Here is a 23782-nt window from a genome sequence, read left to right on the forward strand (position 1 = left end):
CGAGTTATAAAGCCTTGTTCAGATGTGTAAGCTGATATACATACAAATATGTGGACATGAAAGACTCAAGAATGCAAGTGGAGTTATTCTCTTTTTGGTTGGCAGAAGAGAAACTATGTAACGACCTGACCCCAGGTAAGGTCGTTACTAAAATAAATGCATGCACAGAGTTTAAAACGACGCTCAGTTATTTGAAATAAATGCTAATTAAACAAAAGAAGTTCATAAGGCGTTTATTAAATGCAATTGTTAAAACAGTTAATAGGGTAACCAAAATTCTTAAAGGCTAATCAAAGGCATATAAAAAAATAATCCTTAGTAATAAATTTTAAACAGTAAAACCAAAAAACAGATTTCAAGATGTGGAAGCGAAAAGATCTAGTCCCAGTGACACGATCACGAATTCCGTTGCGCCATCGCCAGTACATCTTTATCTTTTCCTGAAACATCAACATAAGAAAGAATGGGTATGAAATACTCAGTAAGTAACCCTACCACTAGGGTCAGGCTAGGCATCTATATCCTCTAGATACCCGCATATGGCACATAAACATATGAAACAAACAAGAGACTGAGTCCTATCCTATTGTAGTTAAGTATGCCCACAAAACTGGTGAATCCCGAAGGAAACACAAAACTGGTGAATCCCGAAGGAAACACAAAACTGGTGAATCCCGAAAGAAACACAAAACTGGTGAATCCCAAAGGAAACATAAAACTGGTGAATCCCGAAGGAAACACAAAACTGGTGAATCCCGAAGGAAACACAAACTGGTGAGCATCTAACTAATCAATAAGGATATTCACGCAATCTCAACATTCTAAGAATCAATATTGTACAATTCTAAAACATACATGAAAATCCTTGGCTTCATCACAAACACATGATTCGTAACAACATATTATACAACATTCATGTATACCTTACATTATAATTCCACAACATGCAAGTATGCCTCAACACCAGTAGATCAGACATCGACATATGGAAACACATACTATCACATACTAACGATCAAGTACTTAGGTTTGTATGTAAACAAATCAGAACTCGTGCCAGAACATACTTTGATTCAGGTCATACTGTCAATCAACATGCTAACATTTACCATAACATATACTCATCACGCTAGCATACAACTAAAGCCTGGCCCGTGGGCAGTTCTAGTGGTAAGATTACTTACCTCAATCGAAACTTTATGGATAACGAAGCTCCAACGGCCAAATTATAATGGCAACTAGAAGTAGCGGCCCTAACACTGAAAAGAACTCAAACAATTTCAGTTTAACCATAACAGCAACACTTCAGACCCAAGTCCAAAATATTCAAAAACTTACCCAAAGGATGAAGGTCATTTCCAATTTCCCTTAACGGTGCTCCCTCTAAATTTCAAGTTTCGCTAAAACTCACCTTCAAATAAAAACCCAACAACTATGAATCAAAATGACGAAACCCAACGTTAATGGCTAAGAGACCGAACCGAGCTACCACAACCTTACCTAGAACAGGTCCGACGGAGACAAGGAAGACGGCCGACGACGATTCTGGGTCTAGCGAAGTGTGAAGAAGCGGCAACTGGTCGAATCTGAGCCGGTGAGGTGCAAGGGAACGGCAACTGGACAGATCTGAGTTGGTGAGGTGCTGCAATTGACGAGGAATCTCTCTCGCGCGGCAGTGGGTCTGATGAGACAGTGAAGGAAGCGCGGCGTTCGGATCTGAATGGCAGTGAGGGAGGTGCAAGTCGTTCGGAATGGTAGCGAGGGAAACGCGGCGGCGAGAACTGGGCAGTTAGGGAAACAGCGTTCGTGGGTTTAGGAGAAAAGAAGAAGGAAAAATTGGGGGTTTTGCCGTTTGAGGAAGAAGAAGGAGAGTGTTGGTGGGGTTTTTTTTTTAAAAAAAAAAAGATAATAATAAATGTAGGATTGATGGGGTTTTAAAATATAATAATTAAAAAGGAAAGTGTAATTATAATAATTTCTTTCCGTTTCGAAAGGAAAATTAATTCCTGCCATAATCTTCACATTAAAATTCAAAATTTAATAATTTTAATTTTTCCGTCAAACTTAAATTCCCGTATTTATACTTGAGATCCAAAATTCCAAAAATTCCCTTCGACCAAGCAATTATTGAATTACCAAGGATAACGTTACTGAAATTACATTAGTATATAAAAAAAAAATGTGCGGGAGGTTACAAACTAAGACCATATGCAACCCCTCAAAATATCAAATCATAACTAACTCATATATTTTCACCCAAATCCTTCAAATTTTCGATGGTGGATCTTCTTTTCGTGATACAATCTGGGCAAAGTCAAAATTATATTGAAATTATCCCAATTAATCTCCAAATTCAGATTTAAATTGAGTAAAACTCAAGTGTTTAACTTTGGAATAACCTCAATAGTCACAAATGCTACTCCAAATTATTAAAATTGGAGCAAAATGTAAATATCCCATCTCTTTATTTTACATAAAATCTTGGGTATGTTCCATTCTGTATATAAATTGATGCGTTTAATTCAAATTCAAACACCAATTTTGGATAGAATTCAGATTATATTCTAAATTAAATTCCTCTCAAGTGAAAATTTGGCCTACTCCAAATTTCATGCCAAATCAAAATTGAAATAAAATTAAAATCATATTCCAAATTCAAGCTAAGATTTGGAAACCCACAAAATTTTATCCAATGTCAAAATTTCGCTGTAACTTAATTGTTGCCTCAAACCCAAATATGGGCATAGTCCAAGCTTCTCCAAATCAAAGTTGAAGAAAAGAGGAAGACGAAGCCAAAATTCTACTTCAAATTCACACGAAGAATTGAGTATACTCCAAATCTTAAAAAAAAAAAAAAAAAAAAAAAGATTGTTAGAATTTGAGATGCTACTTAAATATTCAATTTACAATTAAAGTGGAGCATAAATTTTATATTTTAGTTCAAGTTTACTCCCAAATAGAAAGTGAATACTTGGACTAAAGTTCACCTTTTGTTTACTTGACCTAAAATGTATCGAGCAAACAAATTTCAAAATTTTGAGCTAATTTCTTATATTTTGATCAAGATGATACATCAAATCAAAGGAGTCAAAATCATACTTTGATTTCAAATTATCTTGTTCAAGATTCATTCACTACATAGACATGCATAAATCTTGAAAATGGACATTTGTTGAATGAGAAATTTTGGCAAATCACAAGTTGTCATGCCATCAATGAAAACCCAAGCCCAGGGGAAATTATACGTTAGATTTGGCCGAGTAATTAAATTTGCTCGGGCCCAACTCAATTCAAGCCCATGTTAAAATTTTGGGCCAAATTAAAGATTGGACTCAAGCCTAATAGTTCGGCCCAACGACAAGTGGGTCCAAGCCTAACTTTAGCTCAAGCTCAATTTGGGCTCAATAAAGCAATTGGGTTCATCCCATGAAAGGCCCATGAGAAACCTCTATAAATAGAGGCATTACCTCTTCATTTGAGAGGGGAAGTCAGAAGAATTGAAAGTCAAAGCTCACTAAAGATCAGAAGAACACAACTTCTCTAAAGCTCTAAAGATCAGATACTGAAGCTCAAGATCCAAATACTGAAGCTCCCAAGTCTTGAAAACCAATGTGCTCAAGCTCTCAAGTGCTGAAAACTGAAGCTTCTCAAGTTTTGAAGATTGAAGCATTTAAATTCTTAAGAACCGAAGATCTAAACTATTTGAAGCTTCAAAGATTTGAAGACTTCAACAAATTAATTGTATCTTCACAACCTACAAGTTGAAGATTCAATCTCTTCAAACTTAAGAAAAAGTTCACAAGTCGATCAACAAGCCACGGGGTGATCCAAACTGATTAACAAGCCCAAAGACTACTCCAAGAAGATCAACGAGCCCAAAAGTCAATCTTCCAAAAAGAACATCAAATTCAAAGGTCGATCATCCAAGAAGATCAACAAGCTTAACATTAGAGTTTACTTTTTTAGAGAAAACATCAAACGATTATGTATTAGAGATTGTATTCATTGTACTAAAATTAATACAAATATAAAGTTAAAATTCCACGAATTAAATTTCTCTGAAAATCTCTAAACAACACATATAAAAATAATATAATATTTATTATTTTATATACTTTAATAACTGTCTCATTAAAAACCTTGCTAGGAAAACCCAATGGAAAAAACCATATTCAAGAGAAAAATAGTATAATATTTCTACTCTCCTCATGAATATATCACTTGGGTTCTCTGAGTTATCGCATTCCAACGCTATGCACCAACTTTTCGAACGTTGGTGTAGGTAATGCCTTTGTAAACAAGTCTATCAAGTTGTCTTTTGAAGAAATTTGTTGAACACTAATGTTACTATTTTCTTCAAGGTCATGCATGTAGAAGAGTTTGATGAGATATGTTTTGTTCTATCTTCTTTTATATGTCATTCTTTGTAATCTTTAATCTTTAATTTTTCAATTTATGATGCCAATACATTCATAATTCACTCATTAAGGGTGCATTTGGTTTAATTTTTCAAGTATTCAATTTTGAAAGTAAGTCATTTTAAAAAAAAAATTGAAGTATTTGGGAACTATTCTAAATAGCCTTTGAAACACCTTCAAAGTGTATTTTAAACAGTTTTGATCAAAAGAGTTTAAATAAAAATAACTTTTTTGGAAAAGAAAAACTTTAGTAAATCCGAATAGACTCTAAAACATATAGCAAAAAGGAAAAAACCAAAACAACCACAAAGATAAAATATATAAAAATAAAAAAATAAAAAACCAAAACATCCACAAAGATAAAAATGGCTAATGCAACTATGAGAACTAATTCTACCCAGGAGAGGAAGGACGGAGGAAAAAAAAACATTTAGGTCTCTTGGTAACCATTTAATTTTTTATTTTTAATTTTTGAAAATTAAACATACAAACACCCCTTCCACCTCTAGGTTTATTATTTTGTTATCTATTTTCTACTCATATTTTTAAAAACCAATCCAAAAATTTTTTAAAAAAATAGTTCTTAAAAACTTGTTTTAGTTTTTAGAGTTTAGCTAAGAATTCAACTCTTGCATTTAAAAAAGATGTAAGCCATGGTATGAAAATGAAAGAATAGACATAATTTTCAAAAATTAGAAATAGAAAACGAAATGGTTACCAAGAATGTCTAATAAATATAAATTCCGTCTTATGAAATTTGGTTTTCTAAGTCACCCTCCAATTACTAGTTTCTTTTGAATTGTGCTAAGGATAAGATTTTTGTTTTAAAAACAATTTGAAAATTAATTATGTTTTAATTAAATTTATGTAAAAGCTACACTACATTTTTTTTAACTTTTAAGTTTGTATCTATTTAGTTCTTAAATTTTCGGAAATGCCTAATAAATTGTGAACTTTCAATAAGAAGTATCTTATTTAATTATTTTTAGGGTTATTTTCAAATATAGAATAATGAACCAAAATATTTACAAATATGATAAAATTTCACCGACTATCTGCGACAGACCACAATAGACTACTTGAAGTCATCGCTACTGCCACGTGATTTGTATTTCATCAAGCTCCAGCTCAATCTTCTTTTCACGAGCCAACTTTAGAATTAGCTCCTTCAGCACAAAGCACTTTTCAATCAGGTGACTAACGACTCGATGATACTTACAGTAGTTAGGATCATTTAATTTTCGGCAACATTAGAGTCCGGGAATGGACAAACCTTCACATGTCTTTCTTTGAGAGTTGGGCGACGCTTCTGGCCGCCATCATGCTTTCTTTCAGACTTTGTTTCTTTTTCTTTGGAGGAAAGTTTCAGCGGGGTCATCTGAACGACCATAGATCCTCTTGTGGCACAATCCACGATCTTTTCAGTGCCCTTGGCTTCATTCTTGTATTTTTTCCCTTCAAGAACTAGGAAATCTTTAGTTCCCCTGTTGGCGATGCTCAACTCTATATCATAAGCGCGTGTTTCCAACTCCTCAAATATACGAGGCTTTATCCCTTGCAGAATGTAGAGAAGTTCCCAGTGCACGCCTTAGGTGCATATCTCCACTGCAGATAATTCAGTGAATCTATCGTTGCAATTTAGACTTAGAGCTCTCCATCGGTTGATGTAGTCGATGATCGATTTTTCTTTTCGCTGCTTTGTGTTCGTCAGCTTCATCATGCAAACGGTGCGCCTTGTGCTATAGAAGAAGTTGAGAAACTCCCTTTCTAGCTATTCCCAACTGTCAATCACTTCTAGCTCCAAATCAGTGTATTAGTGTAAAGCATTCCCTTTTAAGGTTCTGACAAACTGCTTGACTAGCAGGTCTCTTTTAGTTTCTATGTTTTCACAAGTTTCAAAGAAATTAGTAACATGTTGTTTCGGATTTCCATTTCCGTCGAACTGCTGGAACTTTAGAGGTTGATACCCAGTTGGCATTCTCAAGTTGTTGATTCTCTTGGTGTACGGCTTGGAGTACATAAAAGAAGATTGTGATGGTCCTCCATACTGAGCCCTTATGGAGTTTGTAATCATATCTTACAGCTATTAAACTGATAGGATAGTGACAACAGTAGATTGTTGTGGCTAGTCTTCCTATAAGACAGTTTTTCCTTTGTCATTGACTTTTGTAGCTGGAGATTGATTCGACTCAGCAGTATCTCGAGCCTGTATTTGATCTCTTAAAGCAGTAATTTCATTATCTCGCTCTTCTACAACTTTCATTAGGAAATCTTCCTTTCCATCTCTGTCATGGCTAACTTAACCGTTACTTCAGTCACAATGACAGATACTGCATCGAAGTGCGATTCTTTATCTAATGGATCAGTAGCAGAAACATAGCTATCGAACAAGGGATTTTCTCTAATAACGGTCCTGCCTTTAGGAGATTCCATTGGTTGTTCCGTGACAGAGCTTATGTAAGTGTCGCTTGCGACGGTAGCTTTGGATGCAGCTTTCTTTAGTGCCATTTGTAGATTTATTGACTTAGATGACGAGAGAGAGATAAGAGGTATAGATATCCCACTGGGCGTGCTAATTTTTTTTGCACGAGATTTCAAGAGAAATTTATTTCATGGAACTCTTTGTATTTGTATTAATTTTGTGGAAAGTGAGTATAATCTTTAATACATAGTATTTTGATGCTTTCAAAATAAACTATAATCTTTAATCTGGTTGATCTTCTTGAACGATGGGCCTTTGGGCTTGTTGATCTTCTTGAGTGATCGACCTTTGGGCTTGATGATCTTCTTGGATGGTCGTCCTTGGGCTTGTTGATCTTCTTGAATGATCGGCTTTTGGGCTTGTTGATCTTCTTGGATGATCGACTTTTGATCTTGATGATCTTCTAGGATGATCGGCCTTTAGGCTTATTGATCTTCTTGGTTGATCGGCCTTCGGGCTTGTTGATCTTCTTGGTTGATCGGCCTTTGGGCTTGATGATCTTTTTGGACGATCGGCCTTTGGGCTTATTGATCTTCTTGGATGATCGGTCTTTGGGCTTGATAATCTTTTTGGAGGATTAGTGTTTGCATGAGGCTTCCGGAGAAACTTGTTTCGTGGAGTTGAACTTAAGTTAGTGTTAGTGTTGATGTTGATTTGATGCGATGCGGTTCGATCTCTAGTACTTAATCCTCTAATTCTCTCTCAGTCAATGCATACACTTGATTTAAGGAAGCGAAGCGCGTGATGATTTTGGAGTTGAAGTCTTGGAAGAATGCTTGTATCTTCAAAGGATTTCGGTCTTCAGAATACTTGTATCTCCAAAGGACTTCAGTCTTCAAGTGTGGTCAAGATGCTTGTATCTTCAAAGTACTTCGGTCTTCAGAACTTTGATATGTCTTCAGTGTCTTCTGATCTTCAGAGCTTTGATATGTCTTCTAATCTTCAGAGTTTTAGTGTCTTCTGATCTTCAAAGCTTTGGAGGAGTTATGTTTTTTAGATCCTTAGAGCTTCAAACTTCAGATCTTCTGAGAGATTTTGCCTTCATTTCCTCCCTCTCTCCTCCAAATGAAGAGATAAAAATCTCTATTTACAGAGGTTTCTCATGGGCCTTACATGGATTTGGGTCTAATTACTTTATTGGGTCCAAATTGGGTTTGGGCTAAAGTTGGGTTTGGGTCCATTTGTTGTTGGGCCGAAATACTGGGCTTGAGCTTAATCTTTAATTTTAACCCAAAATTTCACCATGGGTTTGAATTGGGTTGAGCCCGAGCGACTTCAATTATTTGGCCCAATCCAACTTATAATTTTTCTGATAGGATCGGGCTTTCATTGATGATGTGGCAACTCGTGATTCGTCGAAATTTCTCATTCAACACTATTGTCTGTGTCAAATATAGAATAATGAACCAAAATATTTACAAATACGGTAAAATTTCACCATTTATCTGAGACAAACTACGATAGACTACTATCTGTGTCAAACACATATAGTAGTCTATCACAGTTTATCGTGATCTATCGCAGATAACCTCTGATATTTTACTATTATTTGTAAATATTTTCAACCGTTTTATTATTTAAAATAATTTTAATAATTTTTAATATTTGTGAAATAGAACGTTGAACTAATAGTGCAATAGACATGTCCAACTAAAATACAAAATTAGAAGCTAGAAGTTCCATTAAATAAGTAATTCAATTTTATAACCGTTATAGATTAATTAATTTTTAAAAGTTTCAACTTTATTAAAACCTAATAGATACATAATTAAATATTACAAAAATCTATTAAACATAAAATTAAAAGTTGGAAGACCTTTTAGACACCTTAGAAATCTCAAATACCAAATATCCAAAAAAAAAAACCTCAAGGACTAAGAAAACTTTTAATTTAACACATTTAAAAACACTTTGTAGTTTTCAAATTTTACAGAACATGTGTCTAGTTCATCAATTTTCAAAATGTACCTTTTAATATTCTAAGCCATGTACTTTTTTAGTCCTTGGAGTTTTAAAATAGATTTAAAATAATTTATTTTTATTTTAAATTAAAAGTAACTTTTAAGAAATTCTCCTCTCTAAATTCTTTTTAAAACTTACTTGTCTAATTCAAAATGACATAAAATAATAACAAAAAATATTTTTTTACAAACCTTTTAAATTTATTCTAAGAAATTCAAAGACCAAAAATATAAATATTGAAAATTCAAACCAAATGCACCTATTAAAAAAAAAAAAACAAGATTAAGATTTAATCATTTGACTGTTTGTTTTCTGTTTTTAAAAATTAAACTTATAGACATTACTTTAACTTCCAGATTTCTTCATTTATTATCTGCTTTTTATCAATAGTTTAAAAAACCAAATCAATTTTTAAAACTAGATTCCATTTGATAACCATATTATTTTTTATTTTATTTTTATTCAAAAATTAAATTTATCAACACTACTTTCACCTCCAAATTTCTTTTACTTTTCACCAATAATTTAAAAAACCAAACCACATTTCAAAAACTATAAAATTAACTTTCAAAAAGTTTTGTTTTTTGTTTTTTAAATTTGACTAAAAAACCAATCATTGTACTTAAAAAAAATACAAATCACGATAAGAAATGTAAATGAGATATGCTTAATTTTTAAAAAAAAAAAAAAAAAAAAAAAAAAAAAAAAAAATCAAATGATTATCAAACAAGACCTAAAAATATACATTTTAAAAACTTATTCTTATTTTTAAAATTTGACTAAGAATTGAATCATTATACTTAAAAATGAAAAACTTAATTTTCAAAAACCAAATAAATTCGACCGACAGTATTGCCATAAAAAGACCATGACAGTCTGCGTGTTAATGAAACAATAGAAACCGAGATTAGCACGACATTGGTTACCTTTTCTAAAATGTCCACTTTCAAACAATGCTTTTTCATTCATGCGCATGTGAATTTAATTGCTTTTTAAAAATGAATCTTTTAGACTAAGAAAATGGAAACCAAACATCTTTAAATAGAAACTCTCTTCTTTTGCTACACGAAAAAACAAAAAAACAAAAAACTTTCAATATTCTTTTTTGACCGCCTCATATTCTGCTTCAAAAGAGATCAAATTCAGCATTTACAGCGAACCAACCAATATGGCAAAGGGAAAGAAGACTGCTTCTAAAAATTTACCAAGTACATCTTCCGTATACAATAGACACATCTATGTCATTGTGTGAATCTGCAGTCTTGTATTATTACACAATATAATTATGCACATTTGTTCTATATTGCCGCTCTTTCGGTTTCTCCGGATGGATGAGAATCTAATGAAGATGATGACGGCAACGGTGATGATGAGGTTGCTAAACTTTTCCCTTTCTTATCTGCCTCGCCTGCTCTTGAACTTTCCTCAACTTTTGGTCTACGGAGAAGTTGCAGTTGATTCTGAAGGATCTGTTGGCAAATATGTTTGAATTTAAAAAAAGGAAAAAGGCATTGAGACAAAAGTTGGACTCTCCTAAAATAAAAACCCTCAACCACACCTAGCTCTGTCCTACTGAAGTTTGAAACTGAATTAGTACAAATTCATTTATTATGAAGATATCTCCTATTCCTTGTTAATAATTTGATTAAATGGCTCGTTTCAATCTTTTTCTTAACTTCTAGTTCTTTAAAATAGAGAGTTGTTTGGAAGAACTTGATGCTTTTTTTAACAAAAATCTAAAATCAAGTTTATGTATTTATTTCTTCCTTCATAACTACAAGCATCTCCTCTACTCAATCTCTAATTGAGTAGGAATTGGAAGAGATCTACAAAGCATATACAACTCCAAGGGCTTTGAAAGATACATGAAAGTCTTTTTCGAACTGAAGCCATATGAATTTCCACGAAATTTAAAAGGGCCGGAGAAGTTGTGTGCGATCTATGGAGGATAAATCTCCAAGGCCTTCAAAAATTAGGCTTTCCTCCAAGACGCAAGTCTTTTCTGAACTTGATCCACATGGCTTTCATCAAAGAGCAGACTCACTTTGCTTTAGGAAGTTTTCAAGGAGATCCTGCATAACTTATTATAATTCGCAAGTCCACTGGCTGTTAAGGAGATGTTGGAAGAGATCTCGAGAATTTTTCTATTCAGAAAGGATCATGTTTACTTAACTAGAAATTTGGGTGAAAATCATGCGAGGAAGGCATATAGGAGATCGGGAACTTGGTTTGTGAAATTTTTATCTTCAATGAAATTTAGTTTGTAGAAATATCACCCCTTTTCTGTTAGAATCCTTCCTGGCAAGAAGTAACTCAAGAATACAAAGAACAAACGAGAAAACTAGAAGATAAAATTATATTGCAATATCACGAAGAAATTACAATATACCTCAGCATAGACTCCCAAATTTCCAATTAGAAAATCCTCACATAAAATTCTTCACACCCTCCTAACACTTCCACTCCTATTTATAGCAATATTCAGTAACCAACTTCCTATCTAATTACCCTTATACCCCTTACTAATATCATACAAATATTCTACTAATACTCCTATTATATCAGTAGCTAAGGGCCTTACGATACTCCGTCCTTCGAAGACACCTTGTCCTCAAGGTGTGAAAAACAAAGACTGATTTTTTTTCAACTAAAAAAAAGACTACAGACTTCAACTCACATGTCTTCACTTCAGCATTGAAAGAAAAAATTGGGCCGCAATTCATTAGGATAAAGCCCTTTAAGGGCCCATAAATCAAACCCAAAGGCTTCTGCAGCTTATTCCAACGTGATGACCCCACCCCCTGAAAAATCACGTGGGACTTGTGTTCCCACCGATACCCCCCCTACTCCAAGCCTTTGTCTCCCTCCATCGTCAAACCCATCTTCCTCTGCATTTTTCCCCTTTACGAATCCTCCTTTGATGGTCGATTTCAGCCTTATTTGTTTCTTTGCCGCCTTCCTTCATCTGACACTGTTGTTTGGTCAACTAGTCGTTTCACATCACCACTCAACCCTACTGCCATTCCCATAGCTTGCTGGAATTTGAATACCAAAATAAAATAACCAACTGTGCTGCCTACCTCGAGGACTGCTCGATTTTGCGAGGACTACTCGATTTAAGTACATGAAAAACTTTCCTCGCCGACCATAGTCGCCGATAAGTAGTTTATTTGCCAAATCTTCTCTGTTCGGCATCCTTGCCTTTCTGCGAGTTTTTTTTTCCTTTTTTCCCTTTTCACTCTACCTTTTCTCCAAATTCCTTGTGGAATACCCCTCGTCGCCCATCGATTTCACTTCTCCCGCTTTTTTTTTTCATCGACTTTTCTTCCCTTTTGGTTCCCTTTGTGCGGTTGTCGTGCAATTCGATTTTGCTCTTCCACACGGGTTTGCCATGCCGGGTCGGGTTCTAGGTTTAGATCAAGATAACATTGGACTAAAAATCCATCTTCAACTATTCCCTCATTGTCTGACTTAGCAATGGTCTGTTCGGCATCCTTGCCTTTCTGCGAGTTTTTTTTTCCTTTTTTCCCTTTTCACTCTACCTTTTCTCCAAATTCCTTGTGGAATACCCCTCGTCGCCCATCGATTTCACTTCTCCCGCTTTTTTTTTTCATCGACTTTTCTTCCCTTTTGGTTCCCTTTGTGCGGTTGTCGTGCAATTCGATTTTGCTCTTCCACACGGGTTTGCCATGCCGGGTCGGGTTCTAGGTTTAGATCAAGATAACATTGGACTAAAAATCCATCTTCAACTATTCCCTCATTATTTGACTTAGCAATGGTCTGTTCGGCATCCTTGCCTTTTTGCGAGTTCTTTTTCCTTTTTTCCCTTTTCACTCTACCTTTTCTCCAAATTCCTTGTGGAATACCCCTCGTCGTCCATCGATTTCACTTCTCCCGCTTTCTTTTTCATCGACTTTTCTTCCCTTTTGTTTCCCTTTGTGCGGTTGTCGTGCAATTCGATTTTGCTCTTCCACACAAGTTTTCCATGCCGGGTCGAGTTCTAGGTTTAGATCAAGATGACATTGGACTAAAAATCCATCTTCAACTATTCCCTCATTTTCTGACTTAGCAATGATCTGACCCTCATTTTCTAACTTATCAAGCTTCTCCCCAATAAGCCCCCAAGGCTCTCTTCCTTTACATAATTCTTTGATCTCTCAAGAATCCAATTGGTTTTTTTCGGCCTATTAAAATTCAAAAACCCACATTTAAGAAGTCCATCGAGTAATTCACATTTTTCCACTTCTGATAGCAAGTGGACCTCAACCCTCCTATTTAAATTTGGACCATTATGGCATAGCTTGTTCGGCCCATGAATGAGAACGATTGACACATGGATGGCATTAGGGTTAGACTTCTCATTTTCCTCCCAATTTTGCCCCTGTCCATTTCCTTTCCCTTTTTCCCTCAAGAATATAATCATGGGCCTCCACAAAGTATCAAACTCACTCCGCCCATACAAACACGCAAAGTCCATAACTTTGTGGTTGACGTTCCCTTCCCATTTAATTGTCTTTCCCATCAGATTTTGACACGTCAGTGGTCCTCATCTGTCACACAAGTGCTCGTCTTCCTCCTCCTTCACGACTTCCTTTGCCGTGAACAACCCAGTTCCCTCATCACCAGCCACCTTCCACTTCATCAACGGCCCCGATGATCAACTTCTTTGCTTTAGGATCCAATCACTTGGATAGTCATCGTCGTTCGGACCCGTCCACGTCGTCTTCTCCAATCCTTCGTTCGCAACTTTGGTTCTTCTTGTTGTTTACTCATTATCTCAGGCCACCCATGCCATCGCCTCCAATCGTCATCTTCATCGTATTTTTCTCCTCTCCTCCCTTGAATTCAACTTTTGGACCATTTTTTTCCGTTTTCTTTGCCATCTCTACCCTTGAACCGCCATTGATTTCTTATTCTTCATCTGGCTGCCAATTCGTTTTCCCAACCATTTGATAACTAAAAATTTCTCCCTTAAACGATGCTTCATCCGTCGATCAACTATTTTTCTCATCGGTGTTGTACGCTTCCACTTCCACAAGTGCTTCTTCCTATCCATTTCACTCTTCGCCATCAAACAATGGCCACGGTTAATCAGGCTTCTCTTCTCCGATTTCTCAATCTTCAATTTAGCATTCTCTCTCTCTTTTTTTTTTTTTTCTAACGACTACATCTCTCCTATTTTCGGTGTCCATTTTCCCTCAACAGAACTTGAGTGAACAAACATCATACCTTCTTCTTTGATGCCTTTCAACATTTGTGAATATCCATCCCCATATGAGCTTTCAATTGTAAGCACACTGGAAGTTTTAGATTCAACTCCTAGCGCGATTGTTCTTGTTTTTCCTGATATTTCCTTTGAGAATTCTTCTTTCTTTGCTTTGGTATCTGCTAGTCCTCTCTCCTCTCTCTCTCTATCTCTTTACAGAGATTCAAGGAGCCTTTCTTGCACTGCTTTCACCTCTCTGTATCTCCAACAATATCTCATTCAACCAATCACAATCCATTTCTAAAATTGAAGATCCAAGATGAACAAGCTCTAATACCAATTTGTTAGGATGCCTCCTAACAAGTACAAACTCAAGAATACAAAGAAAAAATAAGAAAACTAAAAGATAAAAGAATTATATTCCCAATATCATGAAGAAATTACAATATACCTCAGCACATTCTAGAGGGTTAAGAAATCCTCTCCCAATTCCAATTACGAAATCCTCACATAAAATTCTTCACACCCTCCTAACACTCCCACGCCTTCTATTTATAGCAATATTCAGTAACTAATTTCTTATCTAATTACCCTTATACCCCTTACTAATACCATACTAATATTCTACTAATACCCTTATTATTTCTATAGCTAGAGACCTTTCAAGATTGTTAGGTACTTAAGCACCTTGGAGAACCACACACCAAATGCTAGCTTATCAGGGTGGGAGAGTCGAGCCATTTTAGTATCACATTGGTATGGTCATCCCATTCTAACCAATGTGGGACAAAGGCATCGCATACTATCTTAGTTTCTAACAATACCCATCCCTAGAAAGCCAACGTCCCAACGGCTACTCCGACGGTACTTCACTCGACCACACCCGGTCAGAACCCTCCGTCGATTCCACTTTGAAATGTCGACAATCGACTCTGATACTATTGTTAGGTACTTAAGCACCTTGACCACACCCCAAAGTTAACTATTTAGGTGGGAGAGTCAAGCCACTTGAGTACCATATTGGTCATCCCATTCTAACCAATGTGGGACAAAGGCACCCCATACTACCTTAGTTCCAAACATTTTCATCCAAATTTTATTGGTTGTTTCACCTAGAACTAGGCCTAAGGTAAAAATTAAGCATGAGATTTACTCCCATAGTTAGGGAATACACCAATTTCCAAACAAACTTTAGGAGATAATGCAATGGCTCTTTCGATCTCCGCTTTCTATTTTCTATTAAATATTTGTGAGGGACTGTTGCATAATTTGGTTTAAGGAAGATCCTTGGCTTCCAAATAATACCCTCCGATTGCAATTTTCTCGTTTGTATTTCTTATCCCTAGTAAAAAATTTCCAAATAGTTCATTAACTAGATGTGAGTCTCTTTCCTCTGATTTTCATTTTCATAAAGCCCTTTGCAATAGAGAAATCTATAACTAACCCCCTTCCCCTCTACTATCCAAAGAGTCAAACTTATGTTTGGGCTCCCAATCATTGATTATGATCCCTTCATCCTTATGATGTTTCCATCAAAAAGTCTTCTGCGTAATTGATTGCTTTTTTTCATCCCCGTATCCTACTCCTCTTTTCTAAAGAAACTAGGATTTTGAAAATCCTCAAAAGACAAATACTTCCCTTTGGAAGATTAAAACCTTGTTCTTTATCCAAAGAATCTGTGTGTAAGTCGGATTAATTACTCAAAAGATCCATGTTGGTTGAAAATAGACCCAGATTTTGGAAAAAAATGTCAAATGCCTCATTGTTGATGTCATGACCACCTAAAGTTACACTATTGCCTTTTTTTTCTTTTTCCTCTTCTTCTACGGTACGAGAAATCTTCCTCTACATGTCGCCTTCTTCTCCGACTTCTCCTCTGTACGTCTTCTTCTTCTCTGGCACGACGAGTCCATGCGAGCAGCTCTGATGCGATCAACTCTGGTGAGCAAGAGACGAGAGAGGAGTGATTTTGTGGGTGATGAGCGAGACGATCGAGAGCGAGACAGATTTATGAGAGAAAAAAAAAGAATTGAGGGCGAGACGAGCTAGAGCGAGAGATATAGTGATTTGTGAGTGAAAAGAAGAGAGAGCGAGACGAGTTAGATAAGCGAGAGCGAGACTATTTTTCCACATGCGCATGAGTGTATTTTGGTAATTTCACTCAAATTTGACGTCAACAAAGGATCATTCAGCATTTTTTTCAAAAACTGGGTCATTTCACATTTTTTGCCTAATTTTTGGGTCATCCATCCGGCAGACCCCGTCTACCTCAAAAGATTTTATTTATTACAAGAACTGCAATATGGGAGATTGAACCTCTGACCTCTAGATACGGAGGTTATGCCAATACCATTGAGCCAAGCTTACTTTAGCTCTGCCTTAGAAGATTTAAACCATTTATGATTTTGCCCTTTGCTTCTATGATCTGGTGTTGGTTTTGGTTCAATTTTGGCATTTTGATGGTTCCTTCAACTATTCACATAATGATGGAAAAGCTTTCTTGAACCCACTTTTCAACATAAAGGCTGAGTATTAAAGAAAGTAGGATTTGTTGCCATTCTAAGGAATACTTGATTGCAAATGAACAGGAAAATTTTCTTGGATATAAATAGGTCTCAAAGGAAGGTCTGATATTTGACACATTTATCTGAAGGGCTTACTTCGAATCTATCTTGTAATGGTCCTAATCTCTTGATCACAAACGCCAAGAGCTCTTTATAGTGTTTTTTCCTTTTAATTGTTTGGGGTAGCTCATCTTGGTTGGCCCGGTTATTTTCACACCCCAATGGTGAACCACAAACATCAAAGCATAAAAGTTAGCTTCTTGTTGAACATAAGAGGTCCAGGAAACAGCAGAAATGGGAAAACCAAACAGCGCTTCAGTCAATCCAAGACGAGAGAGAATCAAGACATGTTATTTTGATCATTTGAGTTCAACATGAACATCAGCTAAGCATGAGAAATGATAATGATTCATGAGTATTATTTGCCCATGGCCATGGCCATGTGTGTATACTAGTAAACTACTGTTCACGGTTCTTTTTTTCTTTTTTCCTTCAAAAACTGAGCTGAAGATCATACAAGGGCCCAGCAACGAGAGCCCAAATAAAACATGCACTGACCAAACAAGACAGTTCACTAGGTAATGTTAATAACATACCTCAATCTGTTGAAGAAATTTTTCTTGAGCTTCAAGCTGTGAGCCTGATACATTTAGACTACTGCCCAATTCATCTGTATTGTTTCCAGTGCCCTCTCGTGGCTGAAAAGGAACAAAGAGATTTTGGGGAAATTGAGTGAAGGACAGGTTTGAAGGGCCGCTAGGAAATGAGAAGTATTGTGGATGTCCATTGGGAGTTTGTTCTCCATTTGTTTCTGTATTGTCGGAGTCAGGCAAAGGTCTTTCAACCTGAGGAACTACTGCATATCCAAGAGACCTGTAAATAAATAAACAAATAAAAATAATAATAATAAAATATCATACCCTTCTCTATATTTGCAATGGAGAAATGGCATTAATGTTCGTAAACTTTCTAGATCAAGAAAAAGGAGAATAAAACAGAGATCACGTAGTTTGTAATGAAAAGACATACCATACTAATGTGCTCGGACAAGGATAAACATATGATTTCTCATATATTGAAGCAGCAGCGGCAGCAGCACGGACTCTAGCCTGATGATGACTCAAATTATCATTAGTAACGCCCGTACCACTTGTACCTTGTGCAGATGAACTTGTGGTTCCTGTTCCTGTTATCAACAGAACGAACAGCTCAGTCATTGTATCCAAGTTTCAGCAGGGTATACCTCCATCGTGAAAAAACAATTAAACAAAACCAACAGTTCCATATTTGCTTCAAAAACGTCTACTAAAGAAAGCAGAGATACACTGAAGGGAGTCCTACAAGCATGCACAAAACAACCAAACATTTAATGCTGTTAATCCAAAGCAATGGGATCATATAAAAGATTTCAAACAGTTTTTTAGGTAAAGAAAAGCCTCTTCAGTATCTCAATAGAAACTTCCGAAATTACTCCTACACCTTTCTAACACAATAAGAAAATATAAAACAAAACAAGAAAAAAAAATGAAGCAACCAATTTTTACAGAGGACTAAAGGCGCGTGCAGTCCAAGAACTCCTACAAGCATGCACAAAACAACCAAACATTTAATGCTGTTAATCCAAAGGAATGGGATCATATAAAAGACTTCAAACAGTTTTTTAGGTAAAGAAAAGCCTCTTCAGTATCTCAATAGAAAACTTCGGAAATTACTCCTACACCTTTTTAACACAACAAGAAAATATAAAACAAAACAAGAAAAAAAAATGAAGCACCCAATTTTTACAGAGGACTAAAGGCACGCGCAGTCCAAGAACGATCACCCATTCTCAAAGAGATATGCTTAAGTTCATAGACGGTTCTAGAATCAAACTACTTCCTTTAGAAGAGATTGAATTGCTAGGACACAAAAATATATAAAACAAACAACTTCTTTAATGACAGTCTCTTAAGAAGAACAATCATGAAAACAAAAGAAATAAGAAGAGAGAAGGGAGAGGAGAGAGTCAACATCCATGCAATGAATTGTGAGAGAGGCCCAAATTTCAACTTTTCACACTGATGGTGGGGTATATAATATATAGAGAGAATACTTGCAAATATTGATAGCTTATTTTTGCATGGTTACTTCATGACCTAGATTATTTAATAGTTTTGAAAAGTTAAACAGAATTCGGATATCAGTACTACCTGTAAAAAAAATAAGAGACGCAGGGGAAGCATTGCACAAATAAAATACTAGAAAAGTTGTGCAAAACGAACTAATTTGTAGGAAACATAGCAGGTAGAACAGATATTATCCTGTCCCTAGAACGTAAGCAACCTCAAAGAGTACTCCCCTTTAGCTTATTTTCAAACGAACATGTCCTCCGGATATTCATGTATTTCTTCCTTAATCGAAGTTTCAGTTTGAAGAAACTAAGGTCCACAACCAGATTGAATACACATGGAGGAGATTTATAAAACTTACCAGATCAAAATTGTACAAGACATGGGACCCTTTAACCGGGCAGGAAATTGAATTGAATTTTTATGAATGCAATTACCTTGTTGGTTAGCATCAGACTGCACTCCATGATGACCGCCTGCTGTGCTTGAACCTTCAGGTGGTACAACAAGAGCTCTGCAAGTGGGACAAGTATGTTGTCGCTCCAACCAGGATCGGAGGCAGTGGACATGAAAAAGATGTCCGCATACTAGTTTCTTTGCAACTGTCATCTCTTCACGACAAATAATGCATGTTGCATCACTTCTGCAATTACATAAAAAGAATTTTAGTAGCTAACATAAAAGTACTGGGACCATCAAAGACACAACAAGTTGACCAAGCTTGGACGCACGAATTGAGTTCCTCGGGCGTTGCATCTGGAAAACGATCATTCATATTTGAAGTAATCTTTCTGTAACGGATGTAATCTGCAATGCGAATCCTAAAATTCCTAAAGATCTCATAAAGCTCCCGGATCAAGTGCAAAGGCACACCATAAGTCCTACAAGAGCAAAGTCAAAGTCAGCAGAATAAAGATGTGCTATGGGAATGAAGTTAATGTGGATGTAACTCCAAACATTATTTTAAGTTCAGGGATCAAACCATTGACCCTTGGGATGGCAATTGATGTCCTATCCCATTGTGCAAAACATCATGCATATAAAGACAAGTAAGTTGTACATTACACTTTTCCTTGAGCTTTAGTTAACTTCCTTATCTCCTTATTATTAAGAAGTGTAAGAATATACTTGGGGAAAGGAGAGAGCAGATGATTCAAAGTTCGAAAGATAACCATATATATGTATGTGCGTGTGTTGTTAAAGACAACCATATAGATGAAATGAATTTTAAACTTTCTAAGCTGTTTACATTCTAGCAATATCCAAAAAAACTCCAAGAAATAATTGGTCAGACTACAACCAAAATCATTCTTTTTTACTGCAATGTGTGCATGTAAACAGAAATCTCTGCCTCTTTCAGTCTTAAAGGGACAAAAATTCAAGACGACTGATTGAAAATAATAAGGATGTAATGGATATCCAAACAAACAACAAATACCCTATCATTCATAAGACACTCCTGCTATGACTTATAAGCCATCTCCCACAATTAACATGAAAGCAAAATATCATAGCCATTGATACATGTAAGGACACAAATCCCAGTAACCAGATCTGATTTTTTTTTTGGTTTGCATAGTATTTATTGAGAAGAATCAGAATCCCATTTAGATATAGGAAGTATGAGCACATTTATGCAGAAAGAGATTAATTCTGAACTTCCAGTTCACAAGAATGAGATAGCTTAACAGGTGTAGCTTGATTACTTACATGAAAATCACAAGAAAGAAACACAAGTACATCGACAAATGAAGTAAGTCTCGTATAAGTTCCAAGTAAAATGTATAGACGGGTTTCCTTTCCCATTGTCCCTCCATGAGCACATCACTGACATAGAAAATATATTTCACAAATGTTGACACAGCTGTTGTTGCAAGAATCATATACCTGAGAAACAAGTTATTGAATTTATTTTATGATGAAATAAGAGCCTCTAAGGGGCACAAGAAACATAATAGGATATTTAAGAACTTAACTCTACCAAGCAAAGTCTACAAGACAGTATTCCTAAAGCCATAGATTCTCTATATAAGAACTTAAATATCAAATTTAAACAATAGTTTGTGAGTTCATCTAGCATGTCCTTGGTATCTCTGACATTCTAACCACACCGCATTGAAACTATTGTTGTACCAAATGTTCAAAAATTTTCATTATGAAAAATCATAATTAAAGCCTGTATAAATACAGAATCAAGATATGAACCAAATACCATGATCGATCAGAGCTTACAAATGTCATGACCAATTGGAAAAGCATTTCGAAATCCATTGTATAGGACTTTCCTCTTTTGTAATTTCGACATAATAATGAAATGTCTATTTCCTATAAACCCGACCAAAAAAGAAAGAAAAAAGATACAAACCATACAATGGAAATTGAAAACTTACTCAAATGAAAAGAAGAGGGAAACCGAGGCCTTCCTTGTCTGTATCAGAGATTCTATCGAATTATAAAAAAACAGACTATCTAGAACAAAGAGGAAGCCTAAGAAAGAAACAATCCGGATATGGGACAACAAAGGCACCGATGGAGTGGTTTCCATGTATTCAACTCTCTTCTGAGCCAGCCAATGCAGAGCTTTGATCAACAACAAAGCCGTAACCATACCCAGGAATGCAACAGAAAAGTCTTGCCGGAAAATAGTGATGGCAAAGAGGATTTCCATCAACTCCTTCCATGATTGCTCGTTGAGCCTCTCAACTTCTGCTTCTCTAAGAGAACCCAGAAATATTTTTTTTGTTAGCTGCCACAAGATGCACATGATCACTAAACCCATATTGAGAAGAAGCACTAAATTTATCTTGGAAGTCGATAAATAGACCAATGCTGGGTAGAACTGCCCTCTACTGTTGAAGGCATGATAGATAACCACTATGGTTGCAATAAAACTAATCCCCGCATATGTTTGCAACTTCATCATTCTCTACTGCACTGCCATATGAGAAGTTGAAACGTCAGCCAAATGAAACAATTAAATGATGCTAAAATATCATCTTTACCTATCTTGAAAATATTGTAAATTAGTTATCTATAAATAAGATATTTAAATTTGGAAGTAATGCATAAAGTCAAAATTGTTTCATCATCATCGTTACCAATCATTTAAATTTATTATCTACTTACATGTACATAATGAGAAAGTCAAAACTGCAGCAAAGTGCATTCCTTTCTAAAACTCTCTTGTCACAGGACGTAAAAGAGTGATGCAAAAATCAAATGAAGAGTCTTCAATACATTGGGGGTTATTATTATGTACAAGTACATGTACATCTACATGTAAATTTATGTGTTATTTAAATACAGTGCCAGTGCCGCACAAAAAAAAAATTCTTTTCTTTTCTTTAAAAAGAAAACGAAACAAAACTACACAGCCCTAGAGGACTATCGCACAATAGTGAGCCTCAAACCTTTTTTTTTTTTTTTTAATGCAGTGCACTTCAAGCTTTTTCAAAAACCACACACTTATTATAAGTTAAAAGGGGATTTGCGAGGAAAGAAGAAGGAATTTTTTTAAGGATAACATGGGCAATCACCATTCACAAACATTGATTGCAAAAGGACGTGTGTATTTAGAAAATTAAGGAATCAAAAGTCCATTTAGCAAAATAAATAAATAAATAAATACAAAGAGGTTACTTCAAGTGCTTTAAGAGTTTATTTTGGAGAAGGGAATGTTAATAGAAGAACTAACGAGACTAGCATTTGTCTGGATTCGAAAAGAAAGAAGCTGTGTCATGTTGAGCCTTTTTTTCCCCTTCATAAAAATTCAGTGAATATCATCTTGATGGAAAGATTTAAGAAAAATAATTTCTTTTACCATCGATGTTTCCCACTCGAGTTCTAAACCACAAACTTATCGAGCGAGCAACGATATAAATATAAAAATTACAAAAAGAGCAAAGGACTCCATTTGCTAAAATGAAGAATAAAGGAAAATCAGAAGAGGAAAAACCCTAATGCGCCAAGCTCAAAACCTATAAACCACAGGCTTATCGAGCAACAAGAGTTTGTTCTAATCCAAATACGAAGCCCTAACATAAATTAATGGTAAAAAAAATACAAACCCTGAATTCTGAACCAGAAATTACGAGCAAAGAAACAAGCCAAAAGAAAATATGCAAACCAAACATAAATTTCCCATTTACCGCAACAAAAACACCAAGACATTAGGCAATTTCAGCTCCATCTCACTCTCTCTCGGAAACCTAACGAAGTTCGACAATTAACTCGTAGACAGAGATACAAGAAGATGGAGAGTACCTAGGAAGCCGACGAAACTTGAGAGCGATCTGAGAAGAGAACCAAAAATCTGGAAACGATGAACAATCTAGAAAGATAGGGCTTTCGCATTTCCTCGATTGCCTTTTTTTTTTTAATTTAAGTAATTATGTCAGAGGAAATTAAGAGAGTCTAAAAGGTTAAATTACAACGTTAACCTTTTTTTTTTTTTTTTTAAGAGAAATGGTCGTTTTTAACTCAAAAAGTTTTTTTCAATTCAAAAGTAATTTCATTTTTTAAATTTACATTTTTAAACCTCTTTTCCATCTCATTAGATTTTAATGGGTGATCACCACGTGAAAATGTCATTTTGCCCCTCAATTTAAATCAATCTATTCATCTTCCCGTGGAAGTTAGGGTTTTTCTACTTTTTTCTTCTTCTTGTTGAATTTATTCTATTCATTTCCCGTGAAAATTTCAACTATTGTTGGACTCTCTACTCGTAAAGTAGACCCATCTTTCGTGGTCGTCAGACGTATTTCGTTTCCCCTTCATCCGATTCAGATTTTTACAAAAGATACACAAGTACCTTTTCCATTTTCTTTATTTCTAAACGATTAATCGATTGTATTGTTTATATAGGGGGAGTCTGTGTGATTTCTGGTAGGAATCTGTAGTGAAAAACCTAAAATCTTTTTTCATCCTTTAAACTTTAATGAATTTAAAAGAACTTCACGAGACAAATATCCTATGTGGGGTAAGGGGTAAATGTTCATCCGAGTTTGATTTCGCATATTTTTGGGTGTATTGAACTTCATGAG

General features: G+C 35.5%; 1 protein-coding gene and 1 long non-coding RNA gene across 3 annotated transcripts; both read right to left on the reverse strand.

The window, feature by feature from the left end:
- Positions 1-207: 207 nt before the first annotated feature.
- On the reverse strand, positions 208-1913 carry LOC120079532 (uncharacterized). The gene is made up of 4 exons (XR_005482255.2): positions 1501-1913; positions 1339-1411; positions 1185-1259; positions 208-440 (listed from the first exon to the last, which is right to left on the reverse strand). It is a non-coding gene; the product is annotated as an uncharacterized LOC120079532 (long non-coding RNA).
- Positions 1914-9952: 8039 nt separating this feature from the next.
- On the reverse strand, positions 9953-23243 carry LOC120079660 (ERAD-associated E3 ubiquitin-protein ligase HRD1B-like). Of its 2 annotated transcripts, none has more exons than XM_039033948.2 (8): positions 23004-23243; positions 21131-21674; positions 20451-20627; positions 19472-19621; positions 19178-19383; positions 17662-17818; positions 17229-17505; positions 9953-10331 (listed from the first exon to the last, which is right to left on the reverse strand). In XM_039033948.2, the coding sequence occupies exons 2-8, from the start codon at positions 21661-21663 to the stop codon at positions 10161-10163; spliced, it is 1671 nt and encodes a 556-aa protein (XP_038889876.1). In that variant the 5' UTR covers positions 21664-21674; positions 23004-23243; the 3' UTR covers positions 9953-10160. The 2 variants fall into 2 exon arrangements, with proteins under 2 accessions (XP_038889876.1, XP_038889877.1); XM_039033949.2 differs by having other exon boundaries at positions 22889-23091.
- Between the last annotated feature and the right edge of the window lie 539 nt (positions 23244-23782).

Source organism: Benincasa hispida, chromosome 6, assembly GCF_027475165.1.
Source record: "Benincasa hispida cultivar pf3 chromosome 6, pf3_genome.v1.1, whole genome shotgun sequence".
Taxonomy (NCBI): domain Eukaryota; kingdom Viridiplantae; phylum Streptophyta; class Magnoliopsida; order Cucurbitales; family Cucurbitaceae; genus Benincasa; species Benincasa hispida.